The 22,051-nt window shown below is 43.3% G+C and overlaps 1 protein-coding gene across 6 annotated transcripts in view; it reads left to right on the plus strand.

Annotated features, from left to right (window-relative positions):
* The window catches only part of LOC308480030 (uncharacterized protein), a 164,451-nt gene that overhangs the window by 126,903 nt on the left and 15,497 nt on the right, over positions 1–22,051 (plus strand). For 2 of the 6 annotated variants that reach the window (XM_081011244.1, XM_081011245.1), the window contains exon 2: positions 21,700–21,826. In XM_081011244.1, coding sequence (XP_080867370.1) covers positions 21,700–21,826 — 127 coding nt within the window. Of the gene's footprint in view, positions 1–19,280; positions 19,404–19,734; positions 20,231–20,421; positions 20,596–21,016; positions 21,214–21,699; positions 21,827–22,051 lie in introns of those variants that run through there. The other 4 variants (XM_081011248.1, XM_081011246.1, XM_081011249.1 and 1 more) reach the window with 4 other exon arrangements.

Consider the following 22,051-nt stretch of genomic DNA (forward strand, 5'->3'; position numbering starts at 1 on the left):
CTCTCGCCTCCTGGCGCGCTCCTATGGTCAGCGCTGTTTTTGTCAGCTGTTCCATAGACTCCGCCCTGGGCGCCCGGGAAAGTTCGTCTTTCACAGCCGAAGAAAGCCCTTCTTCAAAGAGCATTTGAATGGGTTCCGCCGATAGATCCCACCCCAATTTATGGATCAACATGGTGAACTCAGTCCAGTACTCACGGACAGATCGGCTCCCCTGTTTGCAAGCCATTAACTGTCTGCGGACCACTCCCTGTTCAATATCGCTGGAAAACATCAGATCCATGGCGCGAAAGAACTTCATCGTGTCCTTTAGGACGTCACTATTCGCTGCCATCAGGGGTCTAACCCAGTCTCTCGCCCCCTTTTCAAGATGCCCAATCACGAAAGCCACTCGTGATTCCTCGTCAGGGAATTCATCAAACTGCAGATTGAGGGCATATTGCATCTCTGTCCGAAAGCCATGATAGTCTTTGGGCTCCCCCCCAAACTTCTGCACCAATCCTGGTACCTTTCTGACGAGCTGGGTGTCTTTCCCCTTTTTGTCTGCATCCTGAGCCCTCCTCTCCTCAAGCCTCGCCGTCTGCAGCGCTAGCTGGACCTCCAACACCCGGTACCTTTCTTCCAGGCTTGGACCCGCTCCAGCTCCTGCTTCTCCGGTTCCGGCTGGGTTGCTCATGATGCCTTCTCCTGCACAAGCTGCTCACGAAGACTGTCGGAATGCTGTGATGGGACGATGAGCTGCTTGTGTGTAAAATCCTAGTCCCTCAGAGTTTGGTCAAGTTTGCAAACCTCTGTCTGTAACGGAGCCCCTTAAACATGGCTCCGTCAGTCGCTGGCAGATTCCGACAGTGGTTGCTTTCGGAATCGCTTCCAACATAAAAGCTCCTTAACGGAAACACGTCTTCTGGACTCTCTGCGTGACAGTTTCCGGCGAGGAGTGGGTGTCCCTACAGGAGGTCCTGAAACCTCCCCACTGTTTTCGCTGGAAGTGTCTCTGAGCCATCCCTCCAGCTCCCTTTCCCTCAGCTCAGCTCCTCTCCCCCTACTGGTTCCCTCTTCAGCTGCTGAGTCTCTCCCAACCTGTGTGAGCCCTTTCACTTCCCTTCCTTCCGATGGCAGTTCCCTGACAGTTACATTCTGCTTTTTATACATAAAGTTCTGTTATCGCCTGTTATATTTCTTGTTCTCTGTAAATAAACTTGTAAATGTTTATTTAAATCCTGCCAACGAGTCCAAGTTGTTTTGTGGCAGAAGTCTTTAATTGTTGTTTTGTAGGTAGCTTTGTATGTAGTTCTGTGTTTTAATTTAAGAATTGTAAAATATTAGTCTAACAATGAATGATTTACTGTTATTAAAGTTATATATACGTATATGTATATTTTTTCTCCTTTTCACTTTCATACTTTTTTCTTCTATATTATATGTTTACTTTTCCTTATTTTTTATTCTTTTATTTACTTAATCTGTTTGATGACTAAGTTTTGTTCTAATAGTTTGTATGAAACATAATTCAATAAAATAAATAAAAGGTTTGGGAGCAAACGGGCTGAAATAGCTCCTCAAACCCTTGTTCTGGTTCCCTCCCAACATCTGAACTGTGGGAATAATATCCCACTGTGTAGATTAAGGGTCTAGATTTAATTTTGATGAAGGACTTAGCAGAAGGGAAAGTAGAAAAGGAAATTGGAATCTTTTTCTTTTTTAGATTAGTATGATTTTTACTTTATATTATGGAGAAAACATTCAACAAAATCTAGCAAAAAGCGAGAGACCTCAATCTCTGCTTTTCCAGCTACAGGCCTCAGAAAGTCCCTGCACCCTCAATCGGCTCTTCCACCCTGGCTGCCTCTTCTGGCCTCTTCTGGCGGTGTGGTGCAGGGGTTAGACCGCTCTGCTAGGAAATGGATGAGAAACCAGAATGTCAGGGTACCGCTGATCTGGTAGTTGTGGGTCTGGCAAATAACGCATGCGCACAAGCTATTTCCGGTGCTCCTCCGACCCGGAAGTGGGCAGTAAGAGCGGGCGGTGGCAGCGGAGGTTGCCATGGGCCAGATAAACGAGTCCCTCGGGCCTTATCCAGCCCGCGGGCCTTAGTTTGGGGACCCCTGATCAAAACCACTTCAACACTAGGTGAGTTCATTGATGATCTGACAGACAAAATAGAACATTTGATTCCTCATTCTTTCATAGCAAAGTCACAGTCTGCCTTCCTTAAAAATTTAAAAGAAAACCTTCCATCACACACTGCCGTTGTTCTACTGGATTTCAGTGAAAACTTTTCATTCTTCATCCAAGATGAGGTGCGGGGGTACCACTGGACTTCTGATTCTTGTACTTTGCATCCTGTGGTGGTGCACTCGAAACCCATTTCAGAGACGTCCCTGGAACTTGCAATTTCCACAACTTTAAACCACTCAATTCTACAGGCACAAGTGAAGCAAGAAGAAGGAGCACTGATAAAGAGCCCTCCCTCACTTTCAACCGGAGGAGCCTCCCCAAACTTCCTGCGAATGCTGAGGATCTGTATCCTGGATGCCTTGTTTCGCCCTCTTGGGCTTCATCAGTTGTCGATTGCCGTCACCTATAACTAAAATCAATACTGCGCCTGTCTTGTGGCAAAGCCACCTGGAAGAGTTTTACCTTTATGATTTCTATAGAACCATGTATCCTAATGATGCTTAAATCACAAAGGCTTCATTAAGGGTAGAAGTGCCTAAATCTCAGGAATCCAGAGTTTCCCTTTGCCCTATTTCTCTCTGCCCTGCTATTGTGCTTGCAGGAAAACAATAAAATTGATGTGTTGGCATTTTTCTATAGGGAACATTCCCCAGACTGTTTCTCATGCTCACGAGATGGAGGTCGAGATGGGGAACAGGTAGGCAATGTCTGCCACATAATATAATACAATGTTCTAGCCTGATAACAGATGGGGGGGGGGGTTACTCGGGCTTCAACTGCCAAATAGGTTTCTTTTCCTCTTTATTGCTGAAAATTAGGGTAAAGGGCATCAATGATGCACATATATGGGAAAAGCAGTATTCTTTACATGGGCATAAAAAGGGCTCTTGTCCCCGCTCATTGGTTTGATTTTGCTGCAGTATATGAATATGTAATGCTTAATGCTGTTTGTAATCAGGTATATAAACCCAAAGCCCTAGGGGCTCGGGACCCAGGCTGTGGAAAATATTCCACTGGGTCTTTATTGCTCAGCAATAAATTTTGCTTTCTTTTTCTCCACGGCTACGCCTGTTGACTCTTGAACACATTTTGAGTCGGCAACAGGTATACCTTATATGCTTTCAACAGTCTATATAACCTTACATTGCAACAGTTGTTGTTCACTGCAGAAACCACCATGTCATAAGTTCCATTATCTTGATATACTACATACGGTATGTACACCTAGGGTGCAATTGTTTACATTATTCTTATTTGTTAAAGTCTGTTGAAATACAATATTATATTCATTTATATTATTTAGAACATGTACAACTGATGAAGCCCAGGAGGCATTATTCAGGAAATTCTTGTCAAGATTCTGTGGAACTGTAGTAAGCTCCCATTTGGATTTTATGAACATACAAATACATACATGGAACAGAAACTAGCAAGTATTTGGACTCTATGAATGAACTGATCTATTGGGACTTCCGTTTACTTTGTTGTACTTTACGTGTTGATTATGTGCAAGAGAAATATTTGATATTGTGATAAATACAGAAGAACATTGTTTATGTGAATGCGCAGCCGGTTACGTTTTGTGTGTTTGTTGAATGTACTTTACGTAATGCTAGGTTTGATGTTGTTTTGCAAGTCATAAAACATAATGCATAATTTTAAATTCTTTAATCTTTTTCTTGCTATGTTTTATTACCTTATTTGTCAGCATTTAAAGTTTCTGACCAATTTTTTATTATTATTTCACAATAGGTAATTTTCAGAATTTTAAATACCCCCAAACTAAAAGTCTGCACTGTCGGGGGGGAAACCTATAACCCATATTATGTTAATTTTTCAGATGAACCACTTTGTTTCATTAATTTTTTTCTATTACAGCTATGGGTTGTAGGAAAGTTGTACCCAGTAGCCATTCCTTCCCCCCATGATGTTCAAAAAAAGTAGAATTTTCATTACAAGGAATAAAAATAAATAAATTGCATTCTTTGTTGAGAAAGAACATGTCTTTGCAATAATCAAAAACTTTTGGTTCCATCATGCCCACACACTGAAAATTCAGGTTTTCTAAACCTAGTTTTTCCACCCAAAAAACTAGGCTACAAGTACATTTATAAATTTTTTTTAGACATTTATAAAATCTTTTGAGTGTTGGTGTATTTTTTCCTGAAATCCTCATCATTTTATTGCACTCTGTAAAATTTCAGAGATCTGATCATTGGTTATTGAGAAAAAAATTAAAATGTACACAAGGGTATCTTGTGCCGAAGGTCTCAAGAGGGACAGACAACATGGATTGAACAAAACTTCAAAGTGCTATAAAATTAAAACCATTTGCGATGGGGGGGGGGATTTAAGGGGGTTTCTTTCAACCATAAGGGAAGGGTTTACACCAAATTTAACCAACATCCGAGACTAAGGGTGACATGACCTCGTTGAAATGACGTGGAATGACTCCATAAGCGGTCGGTGTCCATATAGGAGAGCGTCGATCCCGCATGAGAAATCAAGTCATGGAGCTACCATCATGCAGATACAGACGCACTTTACACGGTCCTATGGGTTAATCTGAGAAAATTTGGGATGAGGAGAGATCAGGTCAAATTTCTGCACCGACAACTACTAGACTTGTTTACCTATTTAAATCCCTGCACCCGGGGGGTTTGAACAATGAATTAGATTTCAATTGTTTTATTTAATTGTTCTGACAAGATGGCTACTGTTTGTTTTCTCTATGCTAGATTTTTGGCATACAGTGGTGCCCTGCAAGACGAATGCCTCGCAAGACGAAAAACTCGCTAGACGAAAGGGTTTTCCGTTTTTGCGTTGCTTCGCTAGACGAATTTCCCCATGGGCTTGCTTCGCAAGATGAAAACGTCTTGCGCTTTTTTTTTTTAAGCCACTTGAAGAGGCGCAGTAGCGACGGACCGTGCTTCGCAAGATGAAAAACATCGCAAGACGAAAAGACTCGCGGAACGAATTATTTTCGTCTTGCGAGGCACCACTGTAGTATCTTTAAATTTCCTGAAATTGTATGTGATCCAGTGCACCTGTGGGTTGCTTTTGCAATGCTACTAGGGTTCGGCTAAGAGCACCAACTTACTACACTTCTAAGTGATTGATGCTCCATGGCTATTTGATATACCTGTGGGGACAATTTATTCGGTATTTATTATCGGTTGTGTATATGCAGGTCTGTCATTTCAATGATGAGGAATGACCCCCTGGTCAGCCATGTAATTGCAACCAATGTGATTTACAATAAAAAAATTAAAAAAAATGCTAAGTCCTTAGGAGAAAATGGGTCGCCAAGCTATATGGTAGTTGGAGTAGCTGCCAGGCTGGCAACTATGGGCTGCCCCTGCCGGCTGGCTCAGGTGTTGGGCTGGAAGGGAGTAGGAATGCCATGTGGGCACTGCTGCTTGCTGCTGGGGGGTGGCAGCAGCAGAAAGGGATACAGATAAATGTCACCTTATATGTCTGTAGAGAATTGAGGGGTGCTCCAGAGATCGGGGTGGTCATGACTTGGACCACCACCCAACTTTATTTAGCCTCCTGAGGCTAAATCAAGAGGCCTGGAATATTTGCCTGACAGTTCTTCATGGGGGGAGAATAATTATTTGTCAGGGATTTGTGAACCTGGATCTATGGAGGACAAGTGGCTACATAGGACCCAAGCTGGCAGATATTTGCCAGCAGGCCTGCAAGCTGGCCACCCACAAGTGGAGAAGTTGGGAAAATCCTCCTGATACAGCTAATGTCTTATCTGTGGCAGCGTTTGGACTTGTGGCAGATATTAACTCTCCGTGTGGGATTGCTCTGCCACCAGAGAGAATCTTGGCTCATTGGGTAGGAAGGAGGCAGGTCTCGGATTCAAGAAGACTTCAGGGGCATCCATTCTGAAGGAGAGAGAGAGCGCCTTTCTTTTCTTCTGTTCTTTCCCAAGGAACATATGATAACGTTCCAAGTTAAGAAACCCAACCAGCCTGCATAACTAGGGGATGGAGGGGGGTGCACAGCCAAAAGGACCCATAGATGGCATGAAAAATTTCACCTGGAATATTATTTTAACTGTTGAAACTGTCATTGTGGAGTAGGATGCCAATAATTAAAATGACCATGCTACCAAAGATCTTATTCTTATTCCAAACCTTACCAATAATTAGTGGAGTCAAATGCTTCAAAGATTGGCAAAAAGATCTGGCTAAATTCATCTGGCAAGGTAAAAAAACCATTATAAAATTTAAACTATAAACAGAAATCAGACGGGAGGTTTTGCGGTCCTAGACCTCAAACAATACTATGAAGCAACAAGTTTTGTTTGGCCCAAAGAATGGATAATACAGTGTTAAAAAATACTAAAATACTGGACAGAGGGGTGGGATAATGTATTTGGGTGGCACAGCTATTTGGAGCATAATAAAGTGAAACAGAGGATGCAGATTGAATCTTTTTGTTTTGTTTTTGTTACTGTCTTTGTTTTGTCTTTTTCTTTTCCTGTAACCTTTTTCTTTTTACATATGTTGAGATGTAAGGTTTTAAGTCTGATATTACCATATTTTTCGCTCTAAAGGACGCACCGGTCCATAGGAGGGGGAGAACAGGGGAAAAAAACATTCTCCCCCTCTCTGCTCAGCGCCCCTTCAGCGAAGCGGCAGGAGAAACGGAGCCCATTCCATTTCTCCTCCCGCTTCGCTGAAGGGGCACTGTGCAGAGGGAAAACTGTGGCGCCTCTCCAGTGAAGCCTGGAGAGCAAGAGGGATCGGTGTGCACCAACCCCTCTCGCTCTCCAGGCTTCAGGCGGCGATCCGCAAGCCTTAGGAGCGCAGCGGGAGATCCCAATATACTTGTGTTGGTGTATTTATTTTGAAGGGAGCTGGGGGGTCCGGGGCCCTGCCACGCAAGGTATGTAGTTGATGGTGCGTTTGCCAGGGTATTTGGGTGTCCCCTAGTTTGTCCTGTATTTCCTGTGTCAATAAGAGTTTATTATTCTTGTAAATGTCTGCTAGGTGATTTAGCCTTTGTGCTGCGTGATGTGATGGAATAATGGGTGATAAACCAAGGAGATTAGTGGGGTTGGGGACAATATGCCGACTTTTTCTTTCCATGCCTTAAAAATGGTTGTGTGAACCTATTTAGTGTTGTGGGGAGGTTTTTTCCAGCTTGTTTTGGAGGAAAGGATATGCAGCAGGGGTGTTTTCAATTGTATCTAATGCCGACTGATCCAACTGTCTCCTCGAACGTATGTTATGATGCATATTTGGTTGCCAAGGTAGTAGTATTCTATACTGTGAATTCCCCATCCTCAGTCTAAGTTTTGTAGGATAAAATGAGTTGTTGTAATTTGTTCGGCCACATAGTAAGATGGTTTGGTAGATGGTGGAATGGAAGGGTTGAGAACGGGTAGGTTAATTTTGGAAGGGTGATCGTTTTGATCGTGGCTATTTTATCTGAGAGAGTGAAGTTAGTATTGTTCCATCACCTCAGGTCTTTGTTAATTTGACACCACGGGGATTTTTAATTATGGAGGTATAATTTGTTGAGGTTTCTGGATATTTGAGCCCCTAGGTATCTGAATTTGGTACAACAGAGTTTTATCTTTATTTTGTGTATTTTTGGATATGAGAGTGTGTTGAAACAGATTTAGCAATCTTCACTTGTTGGCCTGACACCACTGCAAAAGTGTTGAGTTCTTTGGCTAGGTGATAGCTGTATTAATAGGGTATGGTGTCGTGACCATTAGGCCTGCAAAGAGCCCTAGTTTATATGTTTTACCTTTTATTTCCACTCGCTTGATATTCGGGGCTGCCCGGAGTTGGATTGCTAGAGGTCCTAGGGTCATGATGAATAGGAAGGGAGGCAGCAGGCTCCTCTGTTTGCGCCTCTTTGGATTGCTATAGTGTTAGAGTCCATATTGTTACGGTACTTGATTTATTTAGAAGTTATCAATGTATGTATTTGTTTTTTATTTGTACATTTTAAAAACTGAATAAAAAAAGCAACCGTTGGCATTTTTATGCTAAAACCCAAAGCAACAAATAAAATTTGGTATTTAATATAATGGTAGTGGCGGTGTTTAGCAGGTGCCCTGCCAAACAGTTTAACAGGAATACAGAAATATGTTTTGATTGAGCAGGAAAATTACGCATACCTCCCAGGGTTGGAAGCTGGGGGAAGCTCCCAGGTGGAAAAGATCACCTTTTGTTGTGTGGAATAAGGGTCTAGAGTTAATTAAAAAGTCCTGCATCAGCATTTCCTTTTCTACTTCTCTTGTTTTCTTTTAAAACTTTAGTAAAAAAAAGAAGAAGAGAATTAGAGAGTGAGCTCCATCTTTGCTTCTCCAGCCACAGCCCTCAGAAGGGACCCTGGTCCCGAGATCGGCTTTCTCCCTTGCTGCCCCTTCTGGCAGTGTGGTGCAGTGGTTGGAGCACTCTGCATGAAGCCCACTGGGTGACCCTGGGCAACTGACTCTAAGAAGTCAAAACGATGAACCTTTCACGGAAGACCCTGTTGCACTATTTGATAAAGTACCATCCATGCATGCAGGATTTTAGATGTGAGCAGCAGGAGAATGTCAGGTTATTACGAGAGCTAGACAAAACCACTTGCAGAGTCAAGCCTCCGCTTGCGTCCATTTCGCCGAACGTCCGCAGCAAACCTGGAAGTAACCGGCAGGTTTGCCGCGGTCCACACATGCACAGGCGTGGCAATTGCCGTTCACGCAGAAGCGGCGCCTTCATACGCGAGCAGCTTCAAGGTAGGGACGGACCTCCGGAACGGATTACTTTCGTTCCGAGAGGTTCCGCTGTATTCATTAAAATCTTTTCTTCTGCACTGGCACCAGCCAACTCCAGATGAACTTTCAAATCCAAGGAAAGTGCGTGTTGGGGTTGCGCCTACCTGAGTAGGTCCAGGATACCTAATGCAATTGAAAGTGGGAGCTGCTGCCCCATATCTAGGGGGTGATGATAGGCAAGGGGTGCACTCGAGATGTAAGTAACAATCAGACTTTGAAAAGTTGGCATCACTGGACCAAGTCCATCCATTTTGTTGAATTAAACTAAATAAACCAGGAATGGGGGATGTGAGCACAGACAAACGTGTGTATAAAATATCACAGGTGGGCGTGATGCCTGTTTAAAACCCACTATTTTAATTGCTGTGAAGTTGCTCTGAGCAACGCCGAATGCGCTGGAAAGGCAGAACATACATATTTTGAATTGAAAAAATAGTATTTATTTACTTTTCCAGCCTTCTTTTGCTAGGTGTGCAGTCACTAAGGTGCGACATGTGACCAACGGTCGCTTCTGTGATGCGAGAGGGAGCGCCGATAGGCAAGGGGGCACTGGAGATGTAACTATCAGACTTTGAAAAGTTGCCATCACTGGACCACGTCCATCCATTTTGTTGAATTAAACTGAATAGTTTTAATTAGATATTGAATGAATATGCAATTAATTGTTACTGTTTTGAATTTCATCGTGTTAATGAATCCTGTGGTTTGAATGACCCACTAAGGAAGATAATATTGGTTTCCTATTCCCGTCACTTATGTGCCTTATCTTTGACAGGCGTCCAAGAACCGCTCCAAAAAGACAACCCATAGATGGCTTGAAATATTTCACCTGGAATACAACTAGTTTAACTATCGCTATCCCTTAAGATTTGGAAACCCAGGGAACCATGCCCTGGTCAGATTATGTCCTCAGGTCCACTTTCAACGCTTAGAGGCAAATGGCCTGCTTTTCCCCCTGGGGACATCAGCACAGGAAGAGCACCTCCTCTTTTTGGCATGATGCCCTCCTTGGTGGGTCCAACTCCTTGCTGCACTCTTCATTAGAGGTTCCTAACAGGAAATTCGGTTGCTAGGTGCCCCAAAATGGACTGCATGTAGCTCTAAAATGATCTGCTCCACTCATATTTTTCATAGCAACGGGAATGTTGTTTGATAATGTATTAATGAGGGGGGGATTGCTGACACATTGTGCTCAGAACTGACTTTGTTCTTTTATTGAGACATGATCATTTAAAAGAAGCATGACAAATGCGTAAATATAAAGAAAATATAGAGAAACCAGAAGGAAGGAGGGAAGTACAAATTCGTTTAGAGTTGAAGTATTAAGGTTCAAAGAAATAAGGTATGTATTATGTATTATGATGGTGAAATTTGGAAAATCTCTAAAGCCAATAAAGATCTTTTAAAAAAAGAAAGAGGCAGACATGAGAAGTCCAGTTTTACAGTGGTACTATCATGCAATTGATAGGTTGGCTGAAATACTGTGCTTTATCAGAGTTGTGCAATGAAATAAAATTTTACGTTCAAATTCTCAAGGATTTAGATATACAATGTGATTATCCAGTTCAAATATGGAAAGACAATCAAGCTGTAATAATCCAAACATTTAGAAATTAAGTATCAAAATGTGACTGAAAATGTGAAGCAAAACCTGATAATGCTAAAATACTGTGAGAGAATGAAAATGTGGCTGATATATTTACGAAAGCACTAACTTTTGAGAAACATGCACAACTAGTGACAAAATTAGGAAATGTTGTGCATGATGCATAAATATGTTTTGTATATGTTTAAAGTACTGTTGTTTGTTTGAATGAGAGGGGGTGTTGAAAGAATCCTTCTGCACAGAAAGATGTTTGTACCCTTAAGAACAGTTTATGTGAGCTTTGGGCTAATTGGTTGCAGCTGGCCATGGCTACAAAAGGAGAAAAGCTGCAGTTTGTACTCTGCTTGCAAGAAAAACACCCAGAAGCTTTACTGTTTGTTGTTTTATAATAAAGTCCTTATTTAAGTTTGGTTTTACACCTGTCTCATGGTGTCACAGTCTCTATCTTCTGCCGCCAGTGAAAAAAACCCCTCTAACATGCACAGCTGATGGTGCTAAACGGAGACCAGTGATTATTTTTAAAAGAAAAACAATGCCAAAACTCAAGTTCCCTGTTGGTTATTTTGTACATGTGAATGAAAAAGGCTGGATGGATGAAGAAGGGGTAAAGCTATGGCTTGATGTGGAGCAGGCGACCAGGTGGACTTACTCAAAAATGTCGTCTACTGGTGTGTGGGATATGCTCAGGGCTCATATATGAAAAGAGAAAGAAAATGCTTGTATAACCAAATGCTTGCATAAAGTAATTCTTGACTCTGCATTCAAGTGTGACTACAGTTCTTGTCGTCTGCCACCAGGGAACCTTTGCTAGACACTTTGGGAAGCAGTTATGGTTGGTGACCTCCAATATCCATCAAGGTCCTAAGAGGTGGATCTTAAGAACATTTTTTCTCCTTTTGAAACAACCTGAGACAAAAAGGATTTAAAAGCTATGAACTAAATCAGAGTCCAAACTGCTCCTATAGTGAAGTTAGGAAATCCTAGTATGTCCAAACTTTGGTTCATGCAGGAGTGAAGCATTGTGAGGGAGAGTTAAAACTGTGGGCTCCTGGGGAATGTGTATCTGGTTTCTTTAATTGTAGAACTCTGTCTTTGAAGGTGTGAATCAAATTGCCTCCTGTCTTTGGGCAGGAAGAAGCTGTTCTCTGATTTGTAAATTCTGGCAGCTGGGAGTCACGGATGTGGATTGGTGTGAAAAGGCTATCAGGCGATTTGCAGCTCAAAGAGCCTGATATGTCTCTGGGAATGAAGGGGGAGTCTTTGATCCTCAAGGTCTCTGAGACTAAACAGAGTTCAGCTTTTGGAGTCTCCTGACAATCAAGTTATTGTCTCCGCATACAGCCAATGGCAAATTGGTAATTAAAGACCTGATTGGTCCCTAAACCATTTATCCACATGGGATTCTCAGGAATAAAGGTTTGGGGAATTGAGATGCAAATTGCAGACCATCTTGCCATGCAAATCCTCTTGCTAGGCAGACGACCTTGCCCTGGTGTTTGTGCCTGAGGGCGCTTGACCAGCTAAGAAATCTTACGGACTTGCTATGCTTTGAACTACTGTCATTTAGTGAGCATGTTTTTAAGTCAGTTATACTGTGCAACTTTTTTATGTTCTTGTTTGTAACTTTTAAGAAATGTGCGAGCCTTTATTTTCTGAGTGACCTTTTCAATAAACTTGGAAAAGGATTTTTGCCTTTTTGAATTCTGTACGTTTGCCCGGAGAAGCTAAACCAGCGCTGGCCACTTTGGACACCTACTGGTTTTACCTGTTGGATTTCTGTCTGCATCACGGTACAGTGACACAGAGTTGGGCAACCCGGTAAATATCAAAAGGGGATTTTCCTCCTTGGACTATTCTAGGGTTGGCCCAGGAAAGGAAGTGGTGGCAGCTTTCTACTGTTTGGCTTGTGCCTTAAAACCCCTCGCGTCTAGGTCCTGTCTGCGTTTGGAGAATGGTAAGGGGGGGGGTGGATAGTGGCCTGCGAACTACAACAGCTGCCTATCAAATTCCGTTGCCCACTGCCCCACATTCCTTTTTATCACCAAAATTTCAATATCATTGCCCTCCAAGAGACATGGGCAGCGGAAAATCCAACATTGAAAGGGTATTATTCATATGCAGTTAAGGCTGTCCCAGGCAGACTCAAAGGGGTGTTATGTACTTTGATCTCGCTATGCCTAAATGCCACTTGCAAGGAGTTGCACCCTCTAGATCAACTAGCAATGGCCTTAGATCATGTGGAAGCTGTAGTGTTGGGAGACATTCTGCACAGAAACGTGTGTACCTTTAAGAAGTTTCTGTAAGCTCTGGGTTAATTGGTTGCAGCTGGCCGTGGCTACAAAAGGAAAAAAGCTGCAGTTTGTACTCTGCCTGCAGGAAAAACACTCACAAGCGTTTCTGTTTGTTGTTTTGTAATAAAACCTTTAAGTTTGGTTTTACACCTGTCTCATGGAGTCAGTTTCTGTTCTCTGCCACCAGTTGAAAATCCCCCCCCAATATGTAGTTTAATTAGAAATGTTTATATTCCTCCAACTAACAAAAATATTGATATCGAGAGTAAGTGGAAAAGACTGGAAACCTATGTTAGGTTGCTGCTATTGGATTATCCGGGGGCAAAGACCCCGTTAATGGGTGACCTAAATGCAAGGTTAGGGCCAGATGACTCTAGTTTAGCAGTTAAATACAGGTATAAAATTGGGTTCCCTGAGGTGTCTGGCCCAGAAGTTCAGCAACCAAAGCTATCAAAAGACTAACACTCAAATTATTTTGGTGCTTGCCTCTTCAAATTTCCACGCGTTAAATTTGTACATACTAAATGGCTGCACTAGGGGCGATATTCCTGGGGAATACACGTTCATGTCAGTACAAAAGCCAGTACAATTGACTGAATGCTGGCTGATAGTGATTTACTAGCAAAAACTGACATTACAAGTGCTGATAGTAACTGTCTCTGAGTACGTGCCTTAAAAAAAGAATATACAGCCCTGATAACCCATCAAAAGAACATCTACAGCAGAAAATGCTGGTCGGAACCAATTACTGCCCAGTGCCCCAAAGTGGCTGTTCTGGCCATCTCATTTCTTCTCCCAGTCCTAGGTGAGGACTAATATCCACTCAGACCCCTCCAAGTGCATCTGTGTCCTAAGGTTTGATAGAAATTTGAGAACCATGTCATGGTTTGAGTATTTAACGTTTGTCCTCATGGACGCTTTAGATGCTTCCAGAGAAATGGCTTGACTTTTCTCTTGGGGGCATCAGCACAAGAAAGGCACCTCTTCCTCTGCCTTCATAACAACTTTGTGCACACAGGACCTTCAGAATCAGTTCGGGAAAACATTAAATTGCCCATCACCGTACAATTGCAAACAGTGAATCCTTGGACAGCCCCTTCACAAAACATATTCCTTAAAAATCATGGGTGCACACATTTCACACTTCCGATTTTCCCTAGCACTAACCCTCACTGCTTATTCTTGCTTTGCATTTCAGCAAGTCAAACAAAGTCTATGCCACCACAGACATATACATGGACCCACACTCACCCAACATACAAGCAGGCACACTCCAAAACGATAAGCTTTACTACAGGCTTCACAGAAGCTGGATAGAGAAGCATCTCACTCCTTTCACAACTTTGCTCATTGTCCATACTCCAAGAAGTGCCCATAACACATACCTGACCCGAAATTCTCTTGGGAGGCAACTTATAAGAATGGAAAGAAGGGGCCATTTTTCCTAAACCTATACTGGAAGACAAATACCTCAAAGGCTGATTCACCAAATTCACGGCAGGAGTAACTTAAGGGTTAAAAACGGAGAGGGGGGGGGAGAAGCACCTGATGCTAACAGGAGTCACAACTTTATACTTGGTCCACAACTAACTGAAGCCTTGCAAAAGTGCAACTAATCACTTCACATGGCACCTAAAGTAACAAATTGCACCACCTGGAAATGATTAGTCAAATGAGAGGAAAAACAACATTTTAAAAGAAAGCTTGCTCAGGAGTAAATTTACCCATTCAGAAGGGAGGGTGTGGACAGATGCCTCAAAGGCTAAAACCTTTTAAGAGAAAAAGCCTCAAAACCAGACCTTGAGATGACTAGACTGAACGCATTTAAAATCAAAGACATTTAAACCTTGTCCCGCCTGCTCCAAAGTAGGTCACCAGATCAGTCTGGGCTTTATCGATCATTTAATCGAAATAAATCAAAGTCCGAACTCAAACCTCAAATAGGCAATGCCTGCACATGCAAGTTCCGCCTTTTAACAACCAATTTACTCACTTTCTTTAATCATACAGTCCCAGAATTTCCTTTATGCCCTTTAAGATGATATAATTAAAGGAAAGTCACCTATTTTACACTCAGCCATCTCAAGCCCACTCCACGACTTCCTAACTTTAAACATCCCCCCTAACCCAGCTCAAAGATATATCAATTCTATTTCCATTGCTTGCTCTGTAAATTGATTAAGAGCAGCCCATAGGTACATTCATAAATGAATTTAGGCTAATTAATTTTCATTATAATTCATTATGCATTAGAATGGTATTTTCTTCTTGTTGCTAATTTATTGCCCCATAAAATGCATCTTGGAAATAAAGTCCAGCTTTTCAGCAGTTTCGCCTTAAAATAGAAAGAAATGAACAAAGACATCAAATCTTATTACATATTACATAATATCCTACTTTATGCTCGATAGAGTGTTGGTGTTCTTAAATCTCAATAAAAAGCATGGGGGGGGGGGGAATAGAAGGAAATGAACTCCACGTGAGCGCGCTCTCTCTCTCTCGCCCACAAAAGCCCTGCATAATCCGAGACTGAAGGCAAAAATTACCTGGATGGACGCCGTGGGAAGAAGCACCCCAATTCCCCTTCTCTGCCGCTCTTCAAGCCGCTCTGCAGTCCCGGGGAGCGGGGCACGTGGCCTTTTATGGCAAAGGGGCGGACCAGAGTGAAGCCCGCTCCCTCCAGGTCCGCTCCCAAGCCCCGCCCCCTTGGCCGGGCCGGATTGGCCAGAATTCAAACCAGGTTTGCAAAAGCGGGAAGAAGAGGCGAGGCAGGTGGAGGAATGGGGACGGATTGATTTGAAAGGATCCAAGGGATCATCCGCCCTCCCTTCAAGGTCCTGGATGGGCTGCAAAACGGCTCGAAACAGAAATGCTTGCAGCTGGGGCAGCAGAGCGGCTCTTTCCAAATTATTTGTTGTCTGCTCAATTGCAGAGTCCGGGGCACCTGGCAGTACTTTCTAACTTAAGTTCAATACATGCGCGTGCAATATGCATGGTTCAAGCTCCACACACACCCTGCGCGCGCTTTTTTTTTTTTTTAGTAGGGAGCTGCTTCCTAGAGTTCATCTTCTTTTTACTTTTTGCAATCCCCTGTGGCTTCCACAAGTAAAAGTTCATTTTGCAAGCCTTTCTTTTCCACCCCGCGCCCAATCCCAAGCATGTCTACTTGGACGTAAGCCCCAATAAAGTCAGTTGGATTTACTCCCAGGTAAAGGTGCATGCAGTCTCTGCTAGGCTTTTTATTTTCTGTTTTACAATTTAAAATACTCATTTTGCATCCCTAAGATTTCAGTGGCTTTCCTTCTCTTTCCATGGTTCATTTTACATATACATCCCTGCATATTTTACAAAAACTATAGCAATCAGTATTCCGTTATTGCATCCATCAAAACTAATCCACACTGTTGAATTTATCTTAATGAAGCCAGTGATTTCAGCTGTGCACAATTATTTCTCATATATTCAATAAACGTCTTCCAATCTTCTTTAAACGTGTGTTCTTCTTGTTCTCTTATTCTATATGTTAGGTCTGCAAGTTGTGCATATTCTATCAATTTAAGTTGCCATTCTTCTTTGGTTGGGACCTCGCTTGTTTTCCATTTTGGGGCTAACGAAACACCAGCCGCAGGTGTAGCATACATAAACAATCGTTTCTGGCACCTGGGAATTTCAGTCTGAATTATCCCCAACAGAAAGGACTGGTTTTTGGGGGCAAGTACTTATAAACATTTTTTTCGATACATTATAGATCATTTCCCAATACTCTTTTACTCATTTATATGTCCATTCACCATCTGTGAATCATTTTCAGTTGGTTCTCCTTCAAAGAATAATATGCTGTAAATTTCAAGTCATGTTTCCAGAGTTTTTCTAGGCTTTGCAAAATTAGCTAGCGGTCTCCCTCCCCCCCCTTCCCTCCCCAGCAAAATCCCAAACATGTCTACTTGGAAGTAAAGGTGCTTGCTGCTGCCTCTGCTAGGCTTAGGTACTGGGCAAAGCAAGCAAATTTGCCATTTGTGTGGGGGCTGGAGGCTGTTGTTTCGGAGGTCCTTAAAAGTTACATGAACTCCATTGGGCTGTGAATAAATGTGTTAAGCTTTTTCATTAACCCCTTTTGATGTTGCAAATAAATCTTTCTGTTAGACTTTTAAAGCACTGCAAGCCTTTGAGTATGATGGCACTGCATGTGTTTATGTGTGTCATCATCGTGTGTGTTTTGTTTGTGTGTTGTGTGTGTGTGTGTGTGTGTGTGTATGTATGCAAAGGTAAACTTTATATCCTATATAGACTGGCACCTCCCCCCACTTGCAGAGTTAGTGTCCCTTTAACAGATGTATGGCAGGCAGAAATTCAGCAGGTCAGAACCAGCTTTTAAATTCCCACTTAAAGGGTGGCAAATCCCTCACTGACTTGAGTGGGACAGCATGTGTATAAGATTTCAGACTTGAACACCCTTGTGATGGAGCTCACATTTTGAGCCCTGTTTGCTTGCTTTAAAGTAAGTCCCAATAGAGCAGATCAGCCAGCCTGGCTCTTTCCCCTTTATTCCATCAGCGGTGCACAAATATGGGGTGGGGTGGGGTTTGGCACTGATGTAGATTAGAAGGTCCTTATTTTCTGACAAATGTTGGAGGGTATGCATACTCCGTCCATTTCCCTCCCTGCCCCTCAGCCATGCAGCCCCCAGTTAAACAATGCCATAGCGAAGGTGAAAGATGAAGGTAACAGGTAAAGCAGGGGGGCGAGACCCTGAGGGAGGGAGGACAGACAGTCAGTGTCCCTGAGGGCAGCCATGAGGCTTATTAAGCAGAGCAGCCCGGCCTGTGGTGGTGTCCCTCTGGCTGGGCCCTTCAATGACTTCTTGGGCTTTTTCTTCTGCCAATGTTAATGTAGTATTTTAATCTTGTTTCTAGGTTGTATTTTAATCAATTGTTTTTATACCTGGTGTTAGCCGCCCTGAGCCCGGTCTTGGCTGGGGAGGGCGGGGTATAAATAAAATTTATTATTATTATTATTATTATTATTATTATTATTATTATTTATTAAAAGGCCCTCTGTGCCTTTAAAAGCTTTGCAACAGACAGGCATGCAACAGGTAGAGCCTTATGTGTGTCTCCCACCCCCATCCCCTAATAACAGGATGCTGGACTAGATGGGCCTGATCCAACACCAGTCTTTTCTTAAAATACAATACATCTGCCGGAGGCATAAGGGGTTCAATACTGGGCTGCAATACTTGCCTCGCCCAGGGCCTTGGCAACTCACCCAATGCCACCGCTCAATTACATTCCCCGCAGAGTTTTTCTCCCAGGTGCCCAGAGGGAGGTGCCCAGTTGCTGTGCAATGGCACCGATCCCCTGGAGAGTCAGCAACAGGAGTGAGCGGCTGCCTGGCCTCCCTTTGCCTAGAGCTCAGCATCTTGGGCAAAGGTCTTCTCTGGGGGCTTCTGGGCAGAGCCGACTTGCATAGCCAGCGAGAAGAGGAGAGCAGGGCTCCCTGGACAGTCTCCTGCCTGGCAGGATTTGCAGAAGCCTTTCCAGCTTCAGAGGTGAGTGGCAGCACCCTTCTTCATTGCATCAGACACTGCAGCACAGTGTGCCCAGAAGGTGCCACCCAGGCATTGGCACATAGCTGTCAACGTTTCCCTTTTTTAAAGGGGAATTCCCTTATTCCAAATAAGATTCCTCGCAAGAAAAGGGAAAAGTTGACAGCTATGCATTGGCAGCAGCAGGAAGGGAAAGCTGGCCGGTTTCGTTTGCTAGGTTGCTCCTTCGTTTGCCGAACGCATCTGTAAATGCTGTTTTTTTGAGGAAAGTTGCTTGCTTGCTGTTTCTTGAAAAGCCACCAATCAGTTAGTCTGGCCCAATACCATAGTACCTCAGGTTACATACGCTTCAGGTTACAGACACTTCAGGTTACAGACTCCGCTAACCCAGAAATAGTACCTCGGGTTAAGAACTTTGCTTCAGGATCAGAACAGAAATTGAGGTGTGGCGGCAGCGGGAGACTGCTTCAGGTTAAGAACAGTTACAGATGGGTAGCCGTGTTGGTCTGCCATAGTCGAAGTAAAAAATTCTTTCCTGTAGCACCTTAAAGACCAACTAAGTTAGTTCTTGGTATAAGCTTTCGTGTGCATGCACACTTTCGTGTGCATGCACACTTCTGTGTATCTGAAGAAGTGTGCATGCACACGAAAGCTTATACCAAGAACTAACTTAGTTGGTCTTTAAGGTGCTACAGGAAAGAATTTTTTACTCAGGTTAAGAACAGTTTCAGGTTAAGAATGGACCTCTGGAACAAATTAAGTACTTAACCCGAGGTACCACTGTATCTCCACCTTGGCTCTGGGCCCTCCCACCTGCTGGCTGTGGGGAGACCAAAATGGGGGGCATCTCTCAGGAACTCCCTACAAATGGCGGGATGAAGGGGCTGCCCATGAAATGAGGGGACTCTGCCTGTGCCTGAGGGACCCCCTTGGCCAAGGGCTCCTTCTCTCCTGGAGGTACCTTGGGACCCCCAAGAGTCACCTAGTCAACAGGTGTGGAGAAAGTCCTCTTTTCAAGGGAGGACTAGAATTAAGGGGGGGCTGAATATGCAGACATTAATGCACGGCCGTCCTTTGAAATTTACACTCCCCCCAGTTTTTGCAGTGCAGTCCTCTGGCCAAGAAATTTGTATAAGTAGATAGATATTAAGATAAAGTGAAAATAACCTAGGAAAGCATGTTATGGGATGAGAAATTGCTTTGCAAAACTGTCCGTGTTAGGAAGAATTGCACGCAACCATGTGTGTATCCAGAGAAATGTACACTGAACTTTTGATGGATTTCCCTGGGGACTTGCCCCCCCCCCCCCCCGATCCAGGGAAATGAGAAACAGAGAAATGGGCAGCAGGTTCTCTCCTTCCTCCTTCCGGCTCCGAGTCCTGCAATTCTAAGCAGCCATAACTGGGGCTGGGGCTCAGGGGCGAGATGAGGGCCAACACACATCCTTCTCCTCAGGGACAACATTGCCCAAGCCGGGCTGCCAAGGGACTCCTTTTCCCGGCAGCGCCTGATCCTGGCCTCTCCCCTCCTCCTCTCTGGTCTCTGATAGGATTCCTGCCTTGGGATCCCTTCGAACTCTCCTCTGGCCAGAGAAGGAAGCCTCTGAGCTTAGTCTGAGGGGAAACAGATCCCCCCCATTCTCTTCTGCAGGAGAGGGACCCGCCTCGCAGGGCTGGTTTTGGCTGCCTCCGACTTCTCTGAGCAGCCCCAAACTTGGCTTTTCCGGAAGGCGGGTGGGACCACAAACCTCCCCAATCTCCTTCCATCTCGTCCAGGGAACTGGCGGCTTCCCCCACCGTTTTCAGCTTTTTATCCCAAATGTGAGGAGACATGTTCAAAGAACTGTTCCCACACTATCAGTTGCTTCAGTTCCTCCAGCGCCTGACCCTTCCTTCCCTCAGCCAGGCTCTGGAGGCCATAACATAACTGGGCATAAGTTCCCCCAGGTTTCCTCTTAATTTCTCCAAAATGTTTTCCTGCTCTGCTCAGTCGTGAGCCACAATCAAACTCTCCCTCATTTTTTAAAGAGTCCACAATCGGCGGTTTCCTCATCCCTCATTTCTGAGTAAATCTCCCTAAGGAGATCCTTCATTCTGGCCTCATCCAGAAGCTCTGAATTTGGTTCTCTCAAAACAGAAAGACTTCTATATCATCTCCTTTTTGAAATTTTGTTTGTTCCACTGAGGTAACTTCCCCACTTCTCTGTGGAACCAGTCCTTCTGCTCTAAGCTGTATTTTTTGCATTTCAAGATTATACATTTCTTTTTCACGTTCCGCCTCTTTCTCTCTCTCCCTTTCTCTGTCACCTGCCTGTGTTTTCGCTAACTGAATCTGCTTGTTCTTGTTCTGCTTGTATTTTGACCTTTCTTTCTTTCCTTCTTTCTTTCTTTCTTTCTTTCTTTCTTTCTTTCTTTCTTTCTTTCTCCTCTGCCTTGTATTTTGGCTAACTGAATCTGTTTTTCTGCTTCTATTCTGTTTTCCATTTCAAGTTCTACCTCCTGACCAGAATTTCCCTCAGAAATCGCTCCTTCAGTCTGAGCGTCTCCCTGACTGCCTCCTCTTTCCTTGGAGGTTTATGAGAAGCTGCCATTTCCTGACAGGAATTTTCCCTCACCAAAGTATAACACACTTTCTTCTACTTTGGGGATTTTATTTCCTATCAAAATGCTCCAACAATTGCAGCGAGCCCAGACTTAACCGCTGCTTAATTTTAGGAAGAAAAGCTCTCCGATATTGGAGACTTAGGGAGATGTTAAACAGATGAAAGAATTTATTTTACAGAACAAAGTTGGTAAATCAAAAGGTGTGTCAGGAGATAGAAATCTTTCAAGGAACCGTTAACTTTTTTTAGATCTGTTAAACCTAGTGGATGTTACAGGCTGCTAAACTAGGTTCTTTTTGGTTATTTCACTTCAGTTTCTTAAGCTTAATTGTATAGTTGTTACAGCTTAGGTATATATATATATATATATATATATATATATATATACTGAGTATTTACAAACAAATTGTAAACAAATTAAGACATTAGCAGGACTATTGTAAAAACTTCGTTTCTAAAAGAAAAAAAGAGAGTAAATTAATGGAACTGCTGAAAGAGGGGGAGGGAAGTTGAGGATTGATAGGTGAGAATTTTGTTTTTGTTTTTTTGTTGAAATGTTTATTTTTTAAAAATGAAAATTATATATGTGTGTGTGTGTTGATTTACAATTGTTTATAATATATATATATATATCCATAATAAACATTTTATAATGGGTTTAATGTCATGCTGGGATTTTTTCTGCAGCTGCGATCAGAGGCGGAGATGATCCGGGCGTGGGGATTTCTCTTCTTCTGCGGTCTCCTGAGCCTGACTTGGGGACATGAAGGCCAAGGGGCCTTTCTGAGGATCAGGAGGGAATACCTGGAGGAAGGTAACCTTGTTGAATGGTCACTGTAAAATGTGAAGGTTCATTATTGTTTCACAAGTTGTGTATGTCTTTAAGGGCCAGGGCAAATAATGAGACCCAGTCTCACAGCTGTGAAACATAGCAGGTGCTGCTAGGTTGTGTTAATTAAGCTGTGCCAGCATTTGGGCATAGTATATAAGGAGCAGCCCCTAGCTCTCCCGTTACCCTGGGGGATGGGTTGGTGGTTGG

This window comes from Podarcis pityusensis (assembly GCF_964106645.2).
Source record: "Podarcis pityusensis genome assembly, chromosome: 6".
Classification (NCBI taxonomy): Eukaryota; Metazoa; Chordata; class Lepidosauria; order Squamata; family Lacertidae; genus Podarcis; species Podarcis pityusensis.